The sequence below is a fragment of the Ornithodoros turicata genome, chromosome 9 (genome assembly GCF_037126465.1).
Source record: "Ornithodoros turicata isolate Travis chromosome 9, ASM3712646v1, whole genome shotgun sequence".
Classification (NCBI taxonomy): domain Eukaryota; kingdom Metazoa; phylum Arthropoda; class Arachnida; order Ixodida; family Argasidae; genus Ornithodoros; species Ornithodoros turicata.
Window position 1 is genome coordinate 27,660,318 of NC_088209.1, and position 15,252 is coordinate 27,675,569.

Sequence of the window (15,252 nt, forward strand, 5' to 3'; positions counted from 1 at the left end):
AATGTTCAACGTGTCTTGGTACGTTACGGTCGTAACTATAACAACGTAATGGTAAAATGAATGCATCTGAGTGCGTTGGACGGTTTAAAATGTACCTACCCAATGACACTTTCGCACAAGATAATCTTTGTTTAATGTTGCCCCCTTTTTTTTTGGCATGTAATGTGTGTTCTTACATATTCGTGTCAGCGATTCGTAAAGCTTTTTAGCAGCTCGGGACGATTACTGTGTCATGCCTTGAAACATACACCTGCACTTTTACCAGTCCCCGTAGCACAGTGGTTAGGACAGTCGCTTTCCACGCCGAGACTGGGAGGTTGTGGGTTCGAATCCTGCCACCAGCTCTGCTGCCTGAGGTTTTCCCCTTGGTTTTCCAGCAGTCTTTCCGGACGAATGTCGGCACAGCTCCCCCTGAAGTCGTCCCAGGACGCATACTAACCCACCCCTGTCCCCCACTCCTTCCTGCTGTCCTCTCATCATCTGTCCACGTCTGTACGCTGCGCAGTTGCTTCGCGGCACTAACACGCAATAATAAACCATCTGCACTTTACGAACAAGTGACACATTTCCTTCAATACGATAGTGTATACTTTATTCACCGCTGCATTGTCACATATCTTTCATGCACTATTGATGTGATATGAACATAATACATGCATAATATATATGTATGTCTTCATGGACTAGTTAGGAAGATAATCACTTCTCCACATTCCCGTAGTTCAATCTTATTTACACGGTAATAATTTTCTGAAGTGCTATAGTTTCGTACAAAGAAACCACTTCCGGGAAAGGCAGCACCATAATACTCTTCATTTCTAATGTCATGTGCGCAGCAACGCTGGTTGTGATTTATCACGTTAACACGCGGTAGGACAAGGACACAATGTGCGCTAAGAGTCATGCAACAAATCACTCCTGCTGCGCCGGTGTGTCAGCAACGCATCTGCTTCGCCACCGTTTTCAGCTTTAATTATAGGTTCTGTTGGTGACAACTTCTGCGACATACATCATTGTAGCTCACTCGTACAGAACAAGCACATGGCTCGCGACTATATTAAAAAAAAAAAAAAAAGATAGAGGAGCAAGATGTACATCGAAGGCGCGTGGCAGAGCAGAGTAGAGTAGATGCCAGCGACACGACCTTCTGTGGTAGTCATCATCATTATAAGAGGAGGAGAGAAATTCTCAGGACTTCGTTTCGTACACAGCACACGAGCCGAGGCGCGCTCCATCTAGGGACAAACACAACACATAGGGCCTCCAAGAGCCTGAGGGACAAAGACGACAAGTAATTCACGAAAAAGCCAATGAGTGTCAACGCCATGCGCTGAACCCTCCTTATTACTGACCGGTAATTAGCAGGGCTCAGTTCTACCCCTTGCGAAGACTTCGTTTAGTAGCTTCGGCAAGATTGTGTCTTTTAACGTCCTGATAGAGAAAGCCTGATCGCTTAAACAATGTCACGTGGTCACTAATTAAGAATCCGCCAATCATGACGTGATTCCAGCGGCCCTAGCTATGACTCCGGTTATGGCGATGAGCCGGCCGCATGCTGCAGAAGCCCTGTGTTTGAAATCGTCTGCAGCGATTGACTGAAGCAGATGTCATCGTGACCCTAGCTGCTGACATGGCATTTAGGTGGTATTGCTTGAGTCATCTTCACTGTCGCAAACACCGTATCGAAACTGACGCCACATAAACCATTAGCAGCGCGGCTATAGCGATGACCTTATTTAGGAAGTGGCAACGTGAAACCACAGTGATTTGATCGTCCCTATCCGGAACCAATTTTAACATGGCAACTTTCAGTGGTATCATGTCTAGCCTATCACAGAAGGTCGTAGTACATGGTCTACAGATAAAGGTCAGTCCTCAGTTGCCAGAAGAATATGTCTGCCGCGCGATCTTAAGGGGAACAGAATAATTGAGTTGATGTCAATAAACAGGTGAATGAGATGCGACCAACCCATGCTGCTACCACAGACGTTCAAGCCGATATAGTCTACGTCACAAGGTGTGCGTTTTGATTGGCAGTTGGCTTGCCACAAAACATTAGTCTGAGGTGAAACTCTCAGCGTGGATATTGTCCCACTTCGTCTTATCTGTTGCACTGCTGCTGTTGCCTTGCTGTTGTCTTGGGTAGCTTGCTGATGTGCACTCAGTTTGGTGCCCCCACAATCTACCAAACATCAGCACTTCTTTCACTGGGTTATTCATCCTTACCGAAACGAACTCGACAGCGCATTTCAACTCGAAGCACAGCACGCGTTGTCTGCCACAACTTTTCCGATGTTCAACAATATTGGCACATGTGGACTTCGAGGCATGAAGCCCGTAGTCTTATAGTTCGCATCACGGTTCAAGGTTGGGACTACGTGTACTTCCCTACTACTCTCCTAATCCACCGTACGAAGTTGGGAACTTTTGCGTAGATTCCGTATTTTCCCTGTTTCCCGCAGCCTTCTCCGAAGCTGGTGATGCCATATATGGTCCATCTACCATTTATCTGGTAGAGGAGAGGTCCTCCGCTGTCTCCAGCACAGGAGTCGATGCGACCCCGACGGAATCCAGCACACATCATGTTTTCGCTGATGTAGTAGTCGTCGTAGACTCGTTTGCATTCGTCGGCAGTTACTATGGGAACCTCGGCTTCGTGCAGCACGTCTGTACCGTTGGTGTCCCACTTGTTTAGCTTCCCCCAACCGAGGATTGTGGCCCTTGACCCAGGAGACAGAACGTCGTTGCTGGAAGGTAGGCAAGCGGCTCCTACCCAATCGCCTGAAGGAAAAACCATTTGCCTGTAAGTGGTCAACCAAAATTTCTGCTGGCGCGAAATATGTTACAGAGCGATGATGTTGTAGAATGTAACAGCGTCTAAAAGTGTACCTACCGACACGGAGCGGCGTACGAAGCCGAAGAAGGGCTATGTCGAAGTCAACGGTCTCGGCATCGTAATCTGGATGAACGAAGTGTTGCGCCACACGGGATTCCTGTTCAGATCCTTCCCGCCTATGTAGGTTGTGTTCTCCAGCAACGACGTGCAGGCGCCGACGGATGCAATGGGCAGCTGTCAGCACCCAGTTTGGTGCAATCAAGGTGCCTCCGCAGAAAGGCTCGCGGCGCTTGTTCAGCACGGCCACCTGATCAAAATAGGCACACGAGCTTAGAAACAAGCTCACACTACAATAGACAGATGGATAAAATGCGTTTGTATAACAGACTCATTTTGTGAGGCTGTATGGTTGACGTACCTGCCACGGCCATCGACCTCTTGCAGCTGGTCGGCCTCCAATAATCCTTGTTTTTGCTGCCCTTGTCTTGGGGTGTGGTACGCCGCATCTCTGAGAATCGAGCGGGTGCACCCTGTCGACTTCGCCGCCATCTGCAATGTAGTATGGCAGACATTAAAGAATTTATTTGTTTGTTTTCGTAGACGTACGCTACCGGCGAGCTTCCAGCTCTTTGTACGCAACGTGAGGAAGCTTTAGTTTATCATGTTGCGACCTAATATATGACATTGTTTTTTATCGTCATCCAATGGGAACGTGAAAACAAGAACAAAATACATGAAGTGATGACGAATGAGGAAATTTTCCAGATAATTTGTGGCTCACCAGCCCAGAGACATGAAGCCCAGCAATGCGACTGGTGAACAGTGATTTTGTCACTACTTTGCGCGGTGGAAGACCTTTGTAGCAAAGTGTTGTAAATCGGAATATGGGGGGGGGGGGGGCTTTTCCCTCCAGAGCAATCCAAGTTGTCCCAAGAGCTCTCGCCCAGGACAAGCGTGATTACTTACCCCATTCGGTATGTTCATTCTCCTCGGTAGGCGCAGACGGGGTTGACTTTCTTTTGTAGAGAGATTCGCAAACACTTCCTTCTACGTAGCACAGAGCATCTTCCTGTATGGCCACTTTACCGCATACCAGTGGCATGCGACACTGTCTTTGTCGTCGGGTGCGACAATGACGGGTACAGGCGGACCATTCCGACCACTCAGTGTAGACGAAGTTCTGTAGATGGTAAAGTACCTGCAGAGAAGAAAAACAGATTATTGTCGTGAGTTTAGGTTCAAAGTGTAGGTTGATTTAGGTTTAGGTCACGTTCCGCGTTCAAGTCGACCTGTCTGGGGTCAAGAAGGTACGCCTAGTGCGTCGGAACGTTTCTCAGGCTGTGAATGTGAATGATTCACTGTATATTCAATTTTTTTTTCACAAGACAGTGGCCAATTACTTTTGCTCTTAATGCCGCAGCGCACGTACTTATGCGTCATCTACAAGTTATCGACATCAGACCGTTCAGTATATGCAAGATACTTGGATCTTGGTGCAATCTCGCATACCAGCCCTTTACTTTTCGATCACTTGTGGCTTTTCTAATAGCCACAGGTACACTGGACGAACTGTAAGCGGTTTCCCTATTAGTTTCGCATGCATGTCATGCTAACTCGTCAACTGATCATGCACTTGGTTATGGTCCTGCAGTATAAGGGGGGAAGCATCCTATGGCATCATAATTAATTGTTGTTGATCCGTAAGTTAGTAAAGATTGTGAAGCATGAATGCTTGTCCCAGTGTGTATGCAGTGATACGTGAGATAGCCATACTGTAAACTCTGAGATTGGGGAACACAGAGGGCAACATAACACGAACAGTCTCAGGGTTTTAGTATTGATGTCCGTCAGCACCAGGTCATTCTATCTATACATATAGGATGTACTGTCGTTAGCTGTATGTGATGAAAGGCTCAAAACAAGAGACACATGTTCCAGTAAAGCTCGTATATCTCAGATAATCCATTAGGGTTCTTCGTTTTCGGGTGTTATTATTTTTGAAATTCGGGGGTAAAAATCGGGTGCTTCTTTCGAAAGGAAATTCGGGGAAGAATCGGGCGTGTTCTGTCACGTGTTTTATGCTGTCGGGAGTTTCCGGATGAAACTAAAATCGTGTGAGTCAAGCTTGCCAAGATGATTGCAGGGATGAACCTTGGAATTGCTACAGGTGTCCAAAAAAGCCGGCCTTTGGTACATACTACCTAGGAGGTGACTGACAGGAGGACGTTCAGGTGTTTTCTTTGCTTAAGGATTAAGGTTGATAACGTGATTCATCGTTTTCGTGACTGAGTGTGAAGCTATGAGGTTGAAAGACCTCGCGGAATTCGGGGAGAAATCGGGTTACGCCCGAATTGCAGAAAATTTGTTCGGGGTGCAAATATCATAAAAAAATCGGGTTTAATCCAAAAAGGAAGAACCCTAATAATCCTCAACATAGCAATGCACCTTTACAGGAATGACTGACTTACCTTAAACCCATCCTGGGCTCTGTTGCTGCTCTCATCGCTGCTTGCGGGTTGCACGAGGATAGGCTTGGCGCATCGGTCTCCTTGACATGTACGGTCTTCACGCAGAACGCTAGTACCACACTGAGCGGCAGACATGCAGGACCTCGTACGCGTCTGACGGCACCGACGGTTGCATCGGGACCACGCGGACCAGGGACCATAAGAGTCCTGGTAGTGCGACGCAGCTTCAACGGACGATTCGTCGACGCCTGTCATGTGAGGCTGCTGTGGTGTTTCGTTCGTTGGCGATGCCTGTAAAAACAGCATTGAAGAGAAATTTATGACGAGGCTACGAGAACAGCAGGTACGATATAGCAATAGAGTTGGTACGGCTAAACGTGATGCATAGGACTCCGAAATAGCTAAATTCGCAATTTCATTCTTGTACGGTGCCATCTATACGGTCTAATACAAGAAGAGAGAGAGAGAAATACATGATGACGATGATATGGGGATGACTACAAGAAGAACTGGAGAAAGTGTGTCGTATATTCAATGAACACCATGCGTGTCTTTCACACCAGCAGTGTCTTCGAGTGAGTACGTGCCATGGAGTAGCTGGTCTCCATGAACGTATGTGGAGCCAGTTTTCTCCATTTTCTTTTCTTTTTTGTAATCAATCAGTCAGTCAATCAAAACCATGCGTGCACTCTCTCCTGCATTGTTGCCTCTGGCTCCAACCTCCTTTTCCTTCATTTGTTTCGTGTGTAGTGAGCCCTAATAAAAGCGTCCTGGAGTGGCCAGTCCCGAATGGGATTAACATCTCCACTTTTTTTCTTTTTTCAATCAATCAATCAACCACTAAACGCCAAGTAAAGAGACTGAAGACGAAACATTTATCTCCGCATGTTCAACAGAGAGTTAAAGAATTAAACGGACATGCTCAGCTGGTTGCCTCTGAATTCAAAGGTTTTGGGTGTCGGTTTTACATTCCTCTTGCTTGGCTTTCCCTGTGTATTATGCTGTACGCTGCTCATTCCCGTGCATTATTATGTGTTCCCGGTAGTTGGCAGATATTTTACCGATGTGAGCACAACTTTTTCCAACACGTTTAATTTATTTTCAGTTTTATTTCATTCAGTTTCATTCAGTATTTCATATTCAGTTTATTTTCGGGGGCCTGCAGCGCTACCATAATCTAAGCTCGTGTTTACCATGTAAAATAAAGCCTCCGAATCGATGTGCGCGGCCCTGACACTTTGAAATGACATTGAAAAAAAAAAAAAGAAAAACTTATGATTTATTTTCAACTGCATTTCGAAGCTAGCTACGCACCACAGCACTCCTTGTGATTTCCCGCACAACATTTAAGGGGTAAACGACGAAGGCTTCAAAAGCTGGAACAATAAGAAAAAGTAAACAGACCGAACGACGAATCTTATTATAGCCTTCGTACCTAACGTTATTTTCAAAGCAGCTGAACATTCCTCTTTGCTATGGATGGTAAAGAAGAATGTGGCGTTTTCAGTTCCGACCTCTTTACTATACCTTGTTACGAACATTCTTTATATTTACTATATTTTACTCTTTACGATGACTTATACTTCAACATTTCTTACCAACGTTCTTTGTATTACCACTCTAGAGTCAAGAAGTCTGTGCTGCTAGCCAACTCGAAAATCAGCAACAGCTGACTGTCGTCTAGCTCTCCGTCTAAAAACACCTGAAGCCTTGAAAGCGCTCGAAACATTTTATAAACGCGCTCTCCATACACAATGCGCTCTTTTGCTTGCTAACTGCACTGCGCGGAAAGTGCAGGTGGATAACCCCTCAAGCAATGTTTTTGCCCATACTCCAGCGCGTAACCGATCCACGTGGCGTCCACACCTGCGTGCATTTTGCTTCCCTAATCCGCAGTTAAAATGCGTAGAACCGTATTGTGTTTAGCTAACTGGCTTGTTCCGCACTTAGACCCTACGAAGCCGTGCCAGCTGCGCAGTTTCGTGCTCTTTTCGAGCTACCTCATAAAAGGGTTGCCGAACAAAAGTCACCCGTGTACTGTTCTCCCTGTATAGTCTTGGGTGCTGTGATTGCAGAGATGTACCAAGTGTCTGTATGAGTTACCAATTAACGCACCTTTCAAAATGCATTGAGAGGCACCTTTCAAGAAAGATAACCCGAATTTGAGCACGCATTAATTGCGAAATCAAAAATCGGACATCTTTTCACAAGCTTAGTATATTTCAGTAATGTTGAAAGGTGAGAATGACAGTGAAAAGAAAAATGTTCAGGCACTAATCATTCTTTCGCAAGCAATGCGCGTACCGTGCGGTGAACAAGAATATATATATTTAACTTCCGTGTTAGCGCTGCGAAGCAACTGTGGCTATGAGCAGCGTGCAGACGTGGACAGGTGGAGAGAGGACAGCGGGAAGGAGGGGAGTGGGGGGGTTAATATTGCGTCCCGGGCCGACTTCAGGGGGAACTGTGCCGACATTCGTCTGGAAAGTCGTCGGAAAACCCACTGGAAAACCTCACCCAGCACAGCCGGTGGTAGGAGTCGAACCCACCACCTCCCAGTCATCTTCAGCACGACCTTGGCTACCACGAACGAGCGGGTACGGCCATTCCGCTGGTGCACAAGAATATATGATGCCGCATTACATATATACGAGCGAGTTTTAGTACATTGGCAGAACTCTACGAAAAACGATACGATAAAGGAGTTATCAAATCCAAGGTTATAGCAATGTGACGTCGCTCGTTTCAAAGAAACTACTGGGCGATTGGCCTATCATGTTTTCGGAACTCCTATCGTGAACGCCTTCCGATGTACGAAAACTCACTGGTTATAGCCAGTAGATCGGAAGGTGCTCACGATAACGGTTAAAAAAAAAACATGTTAGCCAATCGCCTTGCTTCTTCGAAGTTGATGAAATCACTTTGCAGATTTTCGATTTGACAGCCTCATTTATCGTATCGTTTTCGTGGAGTGCACGATGTACTAAATCTCCTTATCAGCAAATTCTTTTCTTTTTTTACTAATTGCATTATTGTTACGTTGTTCGGTATTCGAACGTGTCATACGCAACAGTATAGTCTTCTATTTTTTTTTTTTCTTCTATAGTCGTGACGTTGCCCACTTGAGTGCGGCCACCAACTGCAAGCTAGGTCGATCCCCCCCCCCCCCCCCTCCCGTATAATCACTCTCTGGTCTCTGCTGCTAAAATGACGTTTTGCGGACTGAACTAAGGTTGCGTCAGTTATTTCCGCTCCCGCATGGTTTCATAACCAAGATGTACCAGCTGTACTTACCGCAGAGCTTCGTACAGTGCGTATTTATGTATAGGCTGCGTATAAATAAAATAAGAGCTTGGCTATAGCAGCTGGTGTTTACGTGCAAACCCACGAAGAAAAAAAATAAGCTGGGAACGTTTCCGCGGTATCTGCCCCGTCTCTGGTCTTGAAGGCGTCGGCCCGCGAGAACAATGCATGGGAGACAGGCGATCGATTGAGTAGCCCAAGTTTGCTTCCGTATGATATAGTGGGTCATCTTACGCAACGATATCATTAAACGCGGGTAGAGAGCCTTCTGCCTCAAGTTGAGCTTTTTTTAGTCGTCCATAAGAAAAGTGCAAATTTTCGTTTTCGTTTTTTGTCGTGATACTATTTTTTATCCTTATAACGTTAACAATAAATAACATGTTGTAATTTTTTTGTTATCAAGGTAACTTTTCTATCGTCACACTTTGGGACGTATGCCGTTCAGATTTGCCCCCCCCCCTTTTTTTTTCTTCTTCTTTTTCGGTTTTAGTTGCGCTGTCTCACCAACTTGCCTGTGGGATGGAATTTTGCCCGCTTCGGGTGCAACGAACACCGAATGGAAGAAAGATTGGAGTGAACGGCAGAAGCGCTTTCGACTTCTACGTGGCCTTTTCTCGACTCGCACCTTCCTGAACTTAGCCAATAAAACGTCTTAGCATGTTTGCTAGCGAGACACTCACATCGTGAACATTTTGTCGAAACCAAAAGCTCGCTTTGCTTATCAAGCTGCCTTGGCAGGAGTGGTTTCGCCGACGATAATAGCGAAGTGAAAGTGCAAGTTAAGCGAAGAATTCGGGCCGAGACTTTCTCTTTTGGATTGGATTGGGTTGGATTGGAAAAAGAATAGAATAGAAAAGAAAAGAAAAATAAAAGAAAAATATGGACTTTCCCTTTTCACATCTGCAAGTGTGAAGACACACTAAAGAGAATAGGTTCTGGTCAGAGTACCTCATGTGCGCACTAAGGTAGTACGTAAAATGCAACGAGAAAAGAAAAAGAAAAGAAAAAGAAAATAATAAAGAATTTGGTTTGTTGACTGACATCACCCCTCTCCTATCCGCATATCTCGCCTTCTGGTCGGAAGAATTGGGTCACTTTATGTATTCAGCACATCGGCAGTATCTTAACATTTCGTTGTCAAGAAACTATTAAATTTTTACTCCAAACTAAGATCCCGCATTTGCGTTTTTTAACACATAGGAAGCTTTCATCTTCTCAGGGCTCTTGCCGTCTCGTCATACCATGTGCTTGTTGCCCAAGGGTATCCCGCATAGTCAGCGTTCATAAGGGAGTAGAAATGTCGCATATGCCGTCCTTTGAAAGAGAAGCAGACGACAAAAGTGCAATGGCGGCGTGTCGTCCTTCCGAGCTGCTGCTGGTGGATACGTAAGTGATATTACGAAAGCGCCATCTGTTAAGGCCGCGTCGCGGTCTCTAGCTTATACGTGTCTGCAAGCGTTAGCACAGTTACACCGCCAAGTGAGTTGTCTGAAAGAGCCTCGAGCAGTTAGCTGGCCAGTCTGCTCGGCCCAGTACGACATCTTACACAGTGATCTGTGACCAAAGCAGTTTTGACGTTCCTCAGCAACACTGGTCTCATGAGTAGCCTGTTCAAGTCTTATCATCTCATTCGTCCATGCTCCACCCTCACCTCTCACCCTCATACACATTACTCTAATCTTTTTTAAGAAGCTTTTTTGTCTTTTATCTATCTCGTCCTTCTTTCATCTTTTGTTAATCTATCATTTAGTTCATAATTATTTTCATTTCTCTTTACTATTAGTTTATTATGATTTTCTTTTTTCTTTTCTGCGGAATAGCAAGCCGACATCCGGTTTGGCTGACTTTTCCTCCTCTTTTTTGGCCTCTGTTCTATCCGTATGTATCTGTATACATACGGATATGTATACAGACACCCCCACCGCCAGGCAGGTACCGACTAACCTAACGTAAAGGTATGTCCCCACTATGTCGATCGGCATATTTATCCATATAGATACAGCACAGCGGGGAAAGTCGATCGGCCTTGCCGATCGGCATAGTGAGGACGCACCTAAAAACTATGGCGGGCTAGTAATACCTGTAGCTTCGGGATACGAACAGGAATGCTTCCTGAAGATCAAGGCACCAGTTTGGCAAGGAAGAACGGACGCCCGCTTTCCGATCCGCGTAATCCGCATTAGGCCACGTGCTATACAAGCAACAACAACAGACAAATGAATGATGGTGAATGGGAAAATGTGCCATGTGAGGTGCAAATTATCCACGGTCAGTGCTGACACATATCCAAGACTGCGGCAGCTATAGTTCACAGGTTTTGCGGCTCTGAAATCGTGGAGCTTCCTTGTTGACAGGCGGCCGTCACCCAACGCGGTCACGAGATATCGATATCACTGAATCTGAGCCTGAATGCGAGATCGCGCAGCCGCCTTTTGCGCGGTGTCGGGTTCCGCTCAGCTGAGGGCGGCGCATGTGGAGTGTCGTCAGTGCGCGACATTGCGACTGTGCGTTTGTCAATGTCGGGCAAGTTATGTGTTTCGCTGTTCTTCGTAATGAACGTCTGGAAGTGACGGCAAGCCGTGAGGCGCCAGCTTGAAGGAGGACGCCACGTCTTCTCGACCTCTTTCTAACAGGGGAAAAATAGGGGAAGTGACAACCATGAAAGCACAGAGGAAAATCGACTACTGACGCTCTTCATGCGTGAATTAGCTCCCAAAAAATAAACAGATAGAGAGATATCAAGAAGAAGAAAAAAATGATAGAGAAGGGCTCACTCCTCTGTTATTTTCGAGGCGTGTTTGCGAGCGAAGTGAGAATAATTGGCTTTGATGCAGTTTCTTGTGACTTTCGGCACGCCCACTTTGGGGGCAGAACTGAAGAAGATGGGCAGCAGACAGAGAGAGAGAGAGAAAACAAGAAGAGGAGGAAGTGCGTCTGCATCAACTTTCCCAGAATTGTTTGATGATAAAAAGGCAGCCTTAGCTCGCATAGTAATCGGGTAGGTACTTCTGCTGGTGTCCGGTGTTTTTGGTTCACTAAGGACAGCTCGGCGAAACACTTCAGGAACAAATGCGAGGATGTATAGCGAAAGAAAATCGAAGTACTAATTCTTTATAGAAAGCAGTAAGGGACAGCCGTAACAGTCCTTGCATGGATGTTGAGCATGAACTCCGTATCGGCCTCGGTCCAAGAACTACATGTTTAATGGTTCATATATTTGTAGCAGTGACGGTGTTACTCTGTGGTGATGCTGTTCAGCATTGCGCTGAATTATAAATGTCTCGACAATGACCCTGCCAAGCAAAGCCACCGCGCAGGATAAGCATAAACGAGTCCACTGTACAGCGCACCACTGTGACATAGGTCATCTTAAACTGCACGATTTTCAGGAATTTTCAACAACTATCTACACGGAGAAACAAGAGCAGTCCGTGAGCAAACAAAAACTCACCTCGTGAGCGTCATCCGCATCAAAATTCCTCGCATTCGTAGCAGACGACACCACCGCCACAAAGCAGACGACCATCCAAAAGCGGTACATGTCTTCTGTTTCCCAAAAACGGCTAAGCACACTCGCAGAAAGAGCTACGCAACGGCGCGTGCCAAATGAAGGAAGCAAGAGCGTTTTTTGCCAACGGGACGTTTCAGGGGCCGCCCTTATAGCCGAGCAGGAGAGGGGCAGGACGAGTGAGGGGCAATTAAGAGCTGACGTCGACACAACCTGATTGACAATCACTTCTTTGACGTTCAGGTGGGCCTAACAGGTGAGACATGGTTGCACGTGTTGAATATTTGCTCTGGGAGCTGGCTGTTTGTGGAGATGGCTCCCCGAGATGGTGGCACCTGCACCGGGATGGAGCGCCAAGAAAACAAAAGCGTTTTTGGCCTTTGGAGTGGGGGTCTGGGGAGCTGTATACGGGGGCGAGCAAACGTGATCGCCCGCCGGCGGACTGCGCCGTTACGGAAACACTATCCCATCTGACGATTGGCGAAGAGGAGAGGGTTTCAGATCATGATATGACGATGTCTTTCTGGGCGAACGTATGGGATGAATATATGAAGCTGGCTGGCCACCCTTTTTGTGTGATGTTGGGGTGAATTTTAATGCACCGGGACGTATCCCAGGATGAAGGAGCTTGGCAAAAATGTCCGCCTTATGCTTTCTTTTTTGTGTTTGTCTGATTCGTGTCGTTTACGAAAGATGAAACCAACACCATTCTGTTGAACGCCTTTATCTCTCTCTCTTTCTCTACCTTTCTTTTTTTGTTGCGTGTGTGTAACGTAATTGGAGTAGATTTACGCATAAGGAGTGTCAGCCTATTTGTGTGACGACATGCTGCACGTGCCGAAGGGTGTGTATGTGTGGTTTTCAGCAACGAACAGCTGCTATTGGGGAACACTCCAGCTACCGTGGTTTCGCTTGATGTTTGCCCAGGGTTCCTCCAGACACCCCAAGTCAAGTATGGGTACAGTTCCTCACGAAGCCGGACCAGAACGCACGGTCAGTGCGTTTGTGTGGTACACGAAAATGCACCGCAGCAGCATTGATATGATCATCATGACACGCCGTGAAGACTACAGGCTAGCCCCGTGTCCGAAAGAAAGAAATGTCCAAGAGCGCCGAAGCTAAGGCGCTGCAACGATGGGTTGCCCCAAGGGACCAAGTAGTGCTCTACAAATCAGTGAAATTGTTGTGACCTTGGTTATATGGACAGCTGCAAACCGAACCGCCGTCGTTCGTCGACACACGTCGCGGTAGCGCAGTGGAAAAGGACCTTCTTCGTGTCCAAAAAACGTGCCACAGGTGGGACAATTTGGGGAATTATTGAGGCAATTTAGCTGCAGCAAAACAAGTGACAGGCACAACACACAACAGCCCTGAGAACAAGTTCGCAACAGTACGAGTAAACAGTATACTGTTACATCCATCATTGTTGTGGTTAGCAGCAGCATCCGCTGCCTCATTTCTACCACTGTGTCCAGCGAGAAACCAACAGTGATGAGTGTTAATAGCAGATTGAAGAAACTGAAAATTTCAGGAACTGAGTCCAAATCCGGAAACACCTCGTAGTCCGAAAAAAAGGCACACCTGTGAGGTGAACGACACTCCAGGCACTGGGACTTGTCCCATCCTCCAGGAAGCAATACAAGACGTATTCGAAGTTTTCCAAGTTTCGAAGGTTTTCACGTATTCCAAAGTTTTAACAATGCTATGAAACTCGTGCCGTCGTGGATGGCGAATAATCGAGACAGTTTGAATGCACGGATGACTGCATCATAAAAAGCAGACGACGAGCCCTTGGCAGGTACGGTGGTACGATATACTTGCATGGTACGCGAATAATTCCGTGATTGAACTTAGACGAAGGTTGTTAAAGAGCTCGTCGTTGTCGGCCTCACAGAGGTGGGCAACGCCACGACTAACGCTCTGGGGGAATGTGCGTCCTGGGCCGACTTCTGTGACGACATATGTCCGACAGCGCCTGAGGAAAAACCCCAGACAGCACAGCCGGTACCGAGATTCGAACCCGGGTACCTCCCAGTCTCAACCCGTTTCTCCAGAACGCTGCTGTTCTGATTGCTCTTTCTGGCCGAGCAACAGTGCACGAGCTACAATACTGTTACAGCAGTGCAAATCTAGACCACGTTGTTGTTCCTATAGAAGCGTGTGAGAAAGCCCACGGCGGGTCTTAACCAAGGAAGGAGGATTACCGAAACAAAGGTCCAGGTAGCAGCAGCTGTGTTGTCTCGGCACCTGGGGGAAGCAGAAACAAAAGCCGAGGGAACCCCGACCTTCGCATTCCGTCGACTAATGACGATGCAGCTGCGGAACCAGCACGTGAAGCCTGCACCTGACTCCCCACCTGAGCACATGTGCCACCCCGCTGCTGTTGTAAGGAACCACGCGAAGACAACGCCCCATCGACGAATGGGAAACCGTCGTCGTCGTCCCTGGATTAATTGCATCATAATCACGACCCTCTAATCCAAATGGTTGTGACAGGCTTCTTGTCCTGTGAGGGGGGAGTAATGGGGGGAGGGGAGTCTTCTTCGCGTCCGCTTCGCCTTCGCGTAGAGAGAAAAATGACGTAGTACGTTGAACAACACGTGCTGCACGCAGCGCAGAATTATGCTAAACAGCTACCACGCGGAGCCACTCGAAGGCTGCGTAACCATACGCGGCAAAAGCGCGTGGTAACGCGTATGGGGAGCTGAAAATTATTGCTGCAGTGCGGGAGAAGCCGCATCCGCTTTTCCTCGACCGCCCAATGCACGATTTTTAGCGGCATGCCGCGCATCTTCGTCCAATCAGGTGGTCAACGGATATTGCGTCACGCTCTTGTTTTCTTCCGGCTACCCACGCAGTCTGCAACACGTTGACAGTGTCGTCAGCGTCGATGTCTTGAGAGCCGCCGAAACCGCAGCCGATTTCCGCGCATGTGTACCGCATGTGAGTACGCGGCCGAATAGTTGGGAAGCGGTTTGCGTTGCCTATCATGTATCAAAGAAATGGACATCTTCATATGTGGAATGTGTTCTGCACCAGGGGGGGTAGTGACGGTATAAACGTGAATATGTTTATGCGAAGTGACAAATCAGCCATCATAATGATGGTTATGCTTAATGCTGTAAATATCTTGTATC

The 15,252-nt window shown here is 47.0% G+C and overlaps 1 protein-coding gene and 1 long non-coding RNA gene across 2 annotated transcripts in view; one reads left to right on the top strand and one right to left on the bottom strand.

Moving 5' to 3' along the window:
• LOC135368496 (uncharacterized) overlaps window positions 1–15,252 on the top strand; it is a 90,916-nt gene that overhangs the window by 531 nt on the left and 75,133 nt on the right. The gene's annotated exons all lie outside the window — the stretch shown is intronic.
• Window positions 576–12,559, bottom strand: LOC135368495 (chymotrypsinogen B-like). Its single transcript, XM_064601828.1, has 6 exons — window positions 12,059–12,559; window positions 5,305–5,595; window positions 3,803–4,034; window positions 3,255–3,385; window positions 2,894–3,143; window positions 576–2,781 (listed from the first exon to the last, which is right to left on the bottom strand). Exons 1-6 carry the CDS (start codon window positions 12,146–12,148, stop codon window positions 2,375–2,377), a joined length of 1,401 nt encoding a protein of 466 aa, XP_064457898.1. The 5' UTR covers window positions 12,149–12,559; the 3' UTR covers window positions 576–2,374.

Excerpts from the sequence above, each read along its gene's own strand:
- LOC135368495 (XM_064601828.1), bottom strand. The coding sequence starts at position 12,148 with ATGTACCGCTTTTGGATGGTCGTCTGCTTTGTGGCGGTGGTGTCGTCT. Across the intron at positions 5,596-12,058 it reads ATGCGGATGACGCTCACGAG|GCATCGCCAACGAACGAAAC; the intron begins GTGAGTTTTTGT and ends CTGTTTTTACAG. Across the intron at positions 3,144-3,254 it reads GAGGTCGATGGCCGTGGCAG|GTGGCCGTGCTGAACAAGCG; the intron begins GTACGTCAACCA and ends TATTTTGATCAG.